Below are 9,635 nucleotides of genomic sequence, written 5' to 3'. Positions count from 1 at the left end.
AATTAAGGGGGCATGTCAATGGTACTATAAATGTAGTACTACAGGGAGCAGGTGGGATATGGGGCAGGGTGGGGCACAGAGCGAGCAAAGCGAGCGGAGTGGGGCTAAACCAGTAAAGCAGATGCCTAGAGGCAGCATGTGCAGGTATGAGTTACAAGCATGCTTTTTTGTTTCTTTTTATATGCCCAATACTCTGTTCCTAAGCCTTACTGTTAAATGAGTTACAAGCACTTTTTTGTTTCTTTTTATATGCCCAATACTCTGTTCCTAGGCCCTACTGTTAAAAACTACACAGTTCCCTGCCTGCTTCTCAATTTACAATGCAGAGAGCCCGTTTTCCAATTCCGTTTTGTAGCTTGCTTGTTTCTCTTAGTTTATTGAGAAATACACTGTTTGGAGGTGCAGAGCACACTATGCTCATCTTATTGAATAGTAGACAGCACACTGTTTTTACCTTAATTTGGGAAGAAAGAAGGCTACAGGAAAGTCTAACCCTTCCAACCTAATGCTTATCAGCTTCTGGCTAATGAAGTTTTCAGATGGCTGCAAACTAAGAGCCATAGTCGAGTCCCCAAATGATGTGGACATCCTACGGAAGGGCCTCACTGAGACAGTTGCCTGGTGTCAGAGGCATGGCCTCAAGCTCAATGCCAAAAAGTGCATTGTCATCCCCTTTGGTAAAAACTGTGTACCCATAAACTACCACATTAAATGGCAGTCTACTTAATGCCGAATGTGTGATAAGAGACCTAGGGACCCAGGTGAACAGTGGTCTCTCCTTTGATAATCACATTGCCACAGTAGTCAGGAAATCCTTCTATGTGGCACACCTCATTAGAAAAGGGTTCTCATCCAGGAAAAAAGAGGTCATTGTTCCCCTCTACTTGGCACTCATTAGACTCATTATAGAGTACAACGCCCCTTTTGGAATGTACCTCACAAGACATCTGCAGCAGCTGGAAAGGCCACAGAAGTTCCTCACAAAGAGGATTACTGGCCTTAAACAGATGCCCTACACTGACCGTCTCAAAAAACTCCAGCTTTACTCTATAGCATATCACCTACTCTGAGGAGATCTCTTCCTAACATATAAAGCTATGTTAAACCCAGAGCTATTGGACATGCTACACCTTAAGAAATCCCAATCCCTCCCAGCTACACGCTCTACAGACCTAAACCTTGTCACCACAATAAACAGGACATGCTGGAGCGATAGATTCCTGTCCCAGAGACTTCCTATACTCTGGAACAAGCTACCCATCTTGTTGGCATTCCCAGAATGACCCTTTATGCTTTTACAAGCCTTTCAGGGGGAGGGGAGGTAGGAACACCTAGAGAGGGGATATGATTATTAGTACCATACCAAGAACGGAGGTAATGCGTTCAGACATTCAGTATACATGATTATCAAACAAGCCCACGCGCACCTTTTAGTATTAGCAAAGAGCAGCACTCTCTCCTATATATCTGCCTTAAGGGCTCAGTTAACATTCATTATTTCTGTCCCTTATCAACGCTACACGACCCAGGACAGACCACTAAATCAATGCAAACGACAATAAATGGATACAATATCAACAGCAGTTTGCGAATAATTTGTAGCAGCCGGTACCAATAAACATGCCTTAATTCATCAAGGTTTGAGTTTGCGAGTAAATGCAGTAAACAGTTAGTACATTGAGCTCAGATAAAGAAACAAGAATTAAATCCATAAGTACACGAACATGCCTCAGCCGACAGGGACATGATGCACTGGTTAATTTGAAAATGGCTGGTCAGGTAGGTGATTATGTAATCTCTGATTTACCTGAGAGAGGGGGGAGGTGAAGGGCCAAAAGTGGGCTAAACCAGTAAAGCAGGTGCCTAGAGGCAGCATGTGCAGGTATGAGTTACAAGCACGCTTTTTTGTTTCTTTTTATATGGCCAGTACTATGTTCCTAGGCCCTACTGTTAAAAACTACACAGTTCCCTGCCAGCTTCTCAATTTACAATGCAGAGAGCCCTACCGTTAAATGAGTTATAAGCACACTTTTTTGTTTCTTTTTATATGCCCAATACTCTGTTCCTAAGTCCTACTGTTAAAAACTACACATTTCCCTGCCTGCTTCTCAATTTACAATGCAGAGAGCCCGTTTTCCAATTCTCTTTTGTAGCTTGCTAGTTTCTCTTAGTTTATTGAGAAATACACTGTTTGGAGGTGCAGAGCACATTACGTTCGTCTGATTGAATAGTAGGAAGCACTCTGTTTTCACCTTAATCGGGGAAGAAAGAAGGCTACAGGAAAGTCTAACCCTTCCAACCTAATGCTTATCAGCATAAACAGATTATAAGCAGGAGTTATGGGACATTCACCAGTGCTTTTTTGGACCCAGTTTGTTAGGTTTACAGGTGGCAAGGTATTTTAGTGGATATTGACCTTATTAAAACAAGTTCCGTGATGGGAGAAAGTCTTCCGTACCTGTTGTTATTCCCATAATGACCCTATATGCTTTTACAAGCCTTTCAGGGGGAGGTGAGGTAGGAACACCTCAACCAACTGGGACCTGAATAGAAGCAATAACTAGTAAAAATAAGCAAAAAAAAAAAAAAACAGGATACTTATTTTTATATATCTCAGATCAGAATTGTAGTCAATGCCCCTCCTTCACTCGGCTCAGTGTGTATAGGCAGAAATCCTCTCAGAGTTAGGGCTTAAATACCAGAAGATACAACTTAAACAACTTTTTTTAAAAAAGCTCAACAGAACCACTGAGTGCTTACTCCAAGCCCTAGACCACCCACCCTCCACCAGCCAGCAATCAATCAACACAATCCTGCCACGAAGGTAAAGGAAAGCTTCTGCTAATTCAAGAAGGCCTGGTCATGTGCTCAGAACAACCACTGCAAAAACAAACAGGCCCAGAGACAGCAAATCTGAACTGGGACAATACTAGAGACAGTAATATTAATATACATATATATATATATATATATATATATATATATATATATATATATATATAAGTCTTTTAAGGCTTTTCCCAGTTAGGGGTCGCCACAGCAGATCACCAGTATGCAGATTGATTGGCAGTGGATTTATACGGTGCCGAGTTGCCAGCTGATGCCCAACCTTCAAGGAAACTCTTTAAGACAGTAAACACTACAGAAATATTTATCACAGCAGAAGAACAGCAGTGAGCCACAAAATGAAAGTTTTAAACCAATAAAGGAGGAAGGAGACTCTGCAGTTATATCGTGAGTTAGATGGAGAGGAATGCATTGTTGAGTTTGAGTTTTTGGGTAAAGACTCCATTCAGTATTAGAACAAAGTTCCTGTGGAAAAAATGGGTATTTAAGAATCTTGAATTATTTATGGAAAACAAGCAACCCGAAGATGACTTGTTTGATAGACTTAATACTACTGTTCTTAATAGGTAGTAACAGAAGGACACCACAGCTTCCAAAGTAGAATTGTATTACCTGTGAAGTCCATTCGACTTGGCACAGCTCCAACAGAATAATAAAACAGTCACACTTGCCCACAATTCATGAAAAAATAAAATCCACTGGCACAAGTGTGTCGCTCCACAATAATTAATAAAATCCACAAGGGACAAGAATAAAGTTAAGCGCTTTCACATAACCAAATGGGTGATGCCAGGGGTGGCAACTGGGAAAGTAAGCTGGAGTATAGGGAACTATACTGGCAGATAAAACTTGATGCAGGAAAGGCCCCTAGTTTGAATGACTGCGTTAGTATTTCCAGTGTTTTGAAACTGAGATCAGCTAAATTATGAGAACATTCAGCACAGTTTGTGGACATAAATTAATAAAACCTCTTTGCTATACTTATACATTAGTGAGATTATATTTGTACTAATGTAATATGTTTTAAAAAATGTGTTTCCTTTTATATTGTGAAATGTTAAATGTCTTTTTAAAAATGTTTGTATGGTTAATTGAGGCACTATTACTGGTCCATTTCAAAAGGTGCTCCTATATTAATAAAACTTAGAAAGTGCAATATTGTTCTGAGGAAGCCTGACATTTGATTAAGTGAAAGTGATTAACTTTATTCTTGTGCCTTATGGATTTTATTAATTATTGTGGAGCGACACACTTGTGCCAGTGGATTTTATTTTTTCATGAATTGTGGGCATGTGTGACTGTATTATTATTTTGCTGGAGCTGTGCCGAGTCGAACTGACTGCACAGGTAACAACATTCTGCTTTGGAAGCTGTGGTGTCCTTCTGATACTGGCTATACTTTGTTATTTGGTTCTTTACTGTTCTTAATAAACACTTACAACACTGGGTTGGGAGGGTGGCCTAATGGTTAAGGTGTTTGCCTTACAAACACAAGGTGCAGGATTTGAGTCTCACAATGGATAATTGGCTAGGCTTAAAATGTCTCACAAGGGCAGTTAGTTTAGTGCTAATCTATCAACCTATGAATTTGAAGGAGGGGCTAACTGCCAAGGTATTCCATACATGCAATGCTTCCATCACGCTGCAGCAGCAACTGAAGGAGCTTACCAACTCTGATGAAAATGTGCCTGCAAAGCCCCTTTCTTACAACCGTGCCAACAGAGCAGTTGCCATCCTGTGTAACCATCAGAGGGCACCTCCTAAAACCTTTGAAAAGTCTATGCAAAATCTTCACGAGATGCTTGATGCAAAAAATGAGCAGTTAGCTGAAGCCATTCGAGAGCTGAAGAGTGCCAAGACAGAGGCTAAGGTGCAGAAAGATGAAAAAAGAGAAAAGCTGGTGGTAGGCAAGAAAAAAGTAGTTCAGAGAATTGAAGAACAGTTAATGAAGCTGAAGGTACAGGCAACTGACCGAGAAGAGAATAAGCAAATAGCATTTGGTACCTTCAAGCTGAACTACTTGGATCCCAGGATTAGTGCTGCGTGGTGTAAAAAATGGGGTGTCCCTATTGCGAAGATCTACAAACAGCTCAAAGGGAGAATGTGAAGGAGTGGCTGGCTGATGCTGGCTTGCCCATCCAGGGGTAGGGAAGCTGAAATAGCATCATTAAGAGCCAGGTGAGGTCCACAGTACAAGCAGTATACCTGGGAAGGTGCTCATACACTGAATCATTCTATCAAGGCTGCTGCAGGGTGGGAGGGGGTTAGGACACATTCTTCAGTAGTAGTAGTATGCTACTACATCCTTGAGCTCCTCACTGGCAACAGGAATGGATCTAGTTGAGCCCAAGGAAGATCACAGTGGCTCAGGTGGACATGGTAAATGTGGAGAAGAGGTGCTGGCTGCTGGTAGCTGCAGAGACAGGGAGAAAAAAAAGGACAAGGACTGAATCAATATCATCCTGTAGAATGTTCTCCCAAATGTCATCTATGCATGCTGTCTGCTCAGAGATCGAGCGTCAGTACAGATTGTCACACTGGGAAAGTGCTATAACAGAATAATGTGCTCACTGCACAACACAGTTCCTTATTCCTGACAATCACTTGAAATAATTGAGAGGCCAAAATTAAAATAACAGGTTAAATATATCCATCAGGGTATTGCATATACGTTAGTAAGTATAGCAACATCCCCGGAGTTGAGAGCGGCAGTAAAGGTATATGTGTAATCAAGTTCACTCATATCAGAAGGAATGACCAAGGTATTTATACCCACAGACAAGAATATATTATGGGGAGGCTATATATGTTACACGTCAGGAAGCAAAGGTATAACTCATAGACAAATAACTCTCAAATAGTCCTTCAAAAGATCAATAAATCTCCATACAAATTAAATTGGCACTACAATCGTCACATCACATTTTCAGTATTCTGCAAGAATAACCCTACCATCACGTAGTATCACTATATCTATGTAATCATGAGTCTAATATTTAAATCTCACTAATAAATATACCATTCTCAGTTCCATCTTACTGAATACCTTGTCCTTCCTGTTTTCCTGCATCAGAAGCCCTCATACCGAAGTACCTACTGTTCTAACTACACTCACTAACTCATTAGTCAGGCTGCCCAGGCATACCTGTCTGTACCCCTGCCTACCTGATAGTACACCAGTGTTGCCCTCCGTCTGCGGCCTGGATTATTGTTTGAATTATTCTCATTGCTCATGGCTGCATGTGCCCAAATGAATCCAATCATTCATTGTATTACAAACAATGTAATTAATAACTGCCTTGCCTGATTATTCCATCAAGATCAAACCTTTATATTACTTAGAGGACCGTAATCCAATTAATGTTATTTTTGTCTGTTATAGAATAACTGTACTCCATGAAAGGGCTTATTTATTTTGGCTGCAGTATCTAAACGCATAACTGATTACATAATTATCTGTACAAAGCATTATACGCAGGTTGCCAATGATAGCTACTTATTATGTGCTCAAGGCCATGGGACGCCAAGGAATTTGCTCTTGAGGTGAATCTTGGCATCCATTTTGAAAACACATAATTAAGGGTTATGATCAGAGACCTGATAATAACTCTTTGTAGTTCATGGAGCTTTATCTGCTTCATGTACTTCTGGTTAAAAAATGCTAAGTGTTTTACTGGCTTTGAAAGCTGAAAAACACTTAGTGAGCCCTGACAGACAGACAGTGTAAAAGCTGTAAAGCATTTAGTGAACACTGTCAGACAGACAGTGTAAAAGCTGGAAAGCACTTAGTGAACACTGTCAGACAGACAGTGTAAAAGCTGGAAAGCACTTAGTGAAAACTGTCAGACAGACAGTGTAAAAGCTGTAAAGCATTTAGTGAACACTGTCAGACAGACAGTGTAAAAGCTGGAAAGCACTTAGTGAACACTGTCAGACAGACAGTGTAAAAGCTGGAAAGCACTTAGTGAACGCTGTCAGACAGACAGTGTAAAAGCTGGAAAGCACTTAGTGAAAACTGTCAGACAGACAGTGTAAAAGCTGTAAAGCATTTAGTGAACACTGTCAGACAGACAGTGTAAAAGCTGGAAAGCACTTAGTGAGCATGAGCGAAGCTGTAAAGTACTTAGTGAGCACTGTTAGATAATGTAAAAGCTGTAAAGCACTTAGTGAACACTGTCAGACAGACAGTGTAAAAGCTGTAAAGCACTTGGTGAGCACTGTTAGACAGACAGTGTAAAGTAGTAGTTTTTTTTAGGGTTGAGCATGAGTTGTGAGTTACAAAGCTATGCTTTAGTTGCTCTTAGAGCTTCGTGAGTATTTTTTTTTTGAGGTGTACCATGTTGTCAGATGTGCAAATGAGTGTGGAGTCATCTGTGCACTGTATTAGGGAGGCCTGTAGTTGGATGCGTGGAAGGTATTGATGAGAATGTTAAAGAGGAGGGGACTTGTGGGGCTTGTTGTGCACCGGTGGTGATTGGGAGGTATAGGCAGAGGCTGGAGTGCCATTTTACTGACTGACACCTATTGGACAGATAGCTTATGAACCATAGATGGATGGGCTGAGCGAAACCTAATGAGGATATTCGAAGTAGAAGATTTGCTGTGACAAATTGTGCCAAAGTTTCAGACAAGTCTAGAAATAAAGAGGAGACTAGTTTGCCATTGTCTTCAGCTTTATTGACAGTAGTTGTATAAGTTAGCAGTTCAGTGTTAGTACGACGGGAAGGAAGAAAGCCATGTTGTATAAGGAATAGAAGATCTTCCTGCAAGAGACAGTTTAGCAATGGTTTTTGAGTACATTTTCAAGTATTTTAGAGAGGATGATAAGTTTGCTACAGGTCTAAAGTTAGTAATGTCTGTTTAATTTCATCATTTGTGCAGACGGATAATGAATAACTTTTCCCAGAGAGAAGAAATGTGGGATTCTTTGTCTGACCTATGTATAAGGATTGAGATAGAGTAGGCAATGTTATCAGCTGCTATTTTAAGGTATTCACTTGGAAGGTCATCAGCTGAAGCAGAGCGTTATTTGAATTTGTTTAAGAGTAGTCTTATATAGGATGTGGGCACAGGTTTGAGAGTGAAAGTGGATGTGGTGATATGTAGTTGCTGGGTGGGGTTAGGATTACATGTTGGAGAATCTTTGGTAAGAAATGCTATACTATCCATGAAATAGTTGAATTTTATTGCAGTTTTGAGTGTTTAGTTATTGAGTGAGGGATTAGTGTTGAATTTATGCCTGTGATGCAAAATTCCTTTAATGGCTGTCCAAAAATTTTTTGGGTTGTGTTTACTATTATTCTGAAAGTTATAGTATAGTTTTTTGTCTTCATTTATTTGCTTTTTGTACGATTGAGAGGTATTCTGGAGTTTTCACAATATGTGGCGTTTTTTATTTTTGCCATACATTCCAAGTTTTTTCTCTATTCTGTATTAGCACTGTGCTATTTTTGGATACCCAAATTGCATTATTTATTTTTAGTGTCTTCCTTCTAGGAGGTGAAAGGTTATTTAGCATATTAAGTAAATGCTGTACTGATTTCATTTACAGCATTGTCTAAGGGGAGGATTTTTTAAGAACTTCCATTTAATAGATGACAGATTAGTAGCAAACATTTCTGGGTTAAATTTGGAAAGGTTACATCACTAGGTGGGTTGCAAATTGGCTCACAGACAGGACCCACAGAGTGAAAGTTGCAGATTCCAACTGCTGACCAGTCACAACTGGAGTCCCACAGGGCTCATTCCTGGGCCCTCTCCTGTTTGGCATCTACTTCTCAGAAGTCCAGGCCAACACAGAAGGACTTTGGCTGACCAAGTTCGTTGATGATTGCAAGCTAGGAGTCATTATCAACTCTCCAAGTGATGCAGACATCCTATAAAAGGGCCTCTCTGAGACCAATGACTGGTATCAGAACCATAGCCTGAAGCTTAACTCCAAAAAATGCGTTATCATCCCCTTTGGAAAAAACTCAGTTACCACAAATTACCACATCGATGGGTGCCCACTAAACACTTAAGGGGCCATAAGAGATTTGGGCACCCATGTTGACAGCCACCTCACCTTCGTCCACCACCTTATCACTCTGGCCAGAAAGTCCTTCTACGTGGCACATCTTATAACCAAAGGTTTCACATCCAGGAAGAAAGAAGTCATCATCCCTCTCTACTCATCCCTCATTAGACCAATCATCAAATATAATGTCCCGTTCAGCATATAGCTAACCAGACACCTACAACAGCTGGATAGGCCACAAAGGTACCTCACAAAAATGATCCTGGGCCTTAAACATGTGTCCTATATGGACCAACTCAAGAAACTTCAGCTGTTCTCAGTCGTTTATCGCCTGCTTAGAGGTGATCTCTGCTTGACTTATAAGCCATGTCTAACCCAGCCCTACTTGAAATGCTACAGCTAAAGAAATCCCAATCCTCACGTGCCACACGCTCCAGAGATCACAACCTCATTACCACAATTAACAGAACATGCTGGAGGGACAGGTTCATCTCCCAAAGACTGCCCATACTCTGGATTAAGCTTCCCATTCATATCAAGCAGAGCACCTCACTGGCCCTCTTCAACAGAAATCTTGACGAGTGGATGGGTAACAGAAAGTTCACTCCAGGGATCATTCCAGTTGCCCTATTGGATAGGGGTTCTGTAAACTAACATCGGGTGGCACTGTGCCTGGGCAATCTTTTGGGGCTAGACTTGTAAAGGCTCCAGGGCCATTAGCCTAGTACACACCTATGAACCTATGTTGTTTTATAAACATGCTGTTTAAGTG

At 40.8% G+C, this 9,635-nt stretch overlaps 1 protein-coding gene across 1 annotated transcript; it reads left to right on the top strand.

Moving 5' to 3' along the window:
* Window positions 1–4,429: 4,429 nt before the first annotated feature.
* Window positions 4,430–4,954, top strand: LOC122795032 (DNA topoisomerase 1-like). The gene has a single exon (XM_044063613.1). It carries the CDS (start codon window positions 4,430–4,432, stop codon window positions 4,952–4,954), a length of 525 nt encoding a protein of 174 aa, XP_043919548.1.
* Window positions 4,955–9,635: the final 4,681 nt, after the last annotated feature.

The sequence above is a fragment of the Protopterus annectens genome, chromosome 2.part1, assembly GCF_019279795.1.
Source record: "Protopterus annectens isolate FY-2018-M chromosome 2.part1, PAN1.0, whole genome shotgun sequence".
Taxonomy (NCBI): domain Eukaryota; kingdom Metazoa; phylum Chordata; order Ceratodontiformes; family Protopteridae; genus Protopterus; species Protopterus annectens.
The sequence above is the reverse complement of the archived record's forward strand: the minus strand, read 5'-3'. Positions and strand labels throughout refer to the sequence as shown.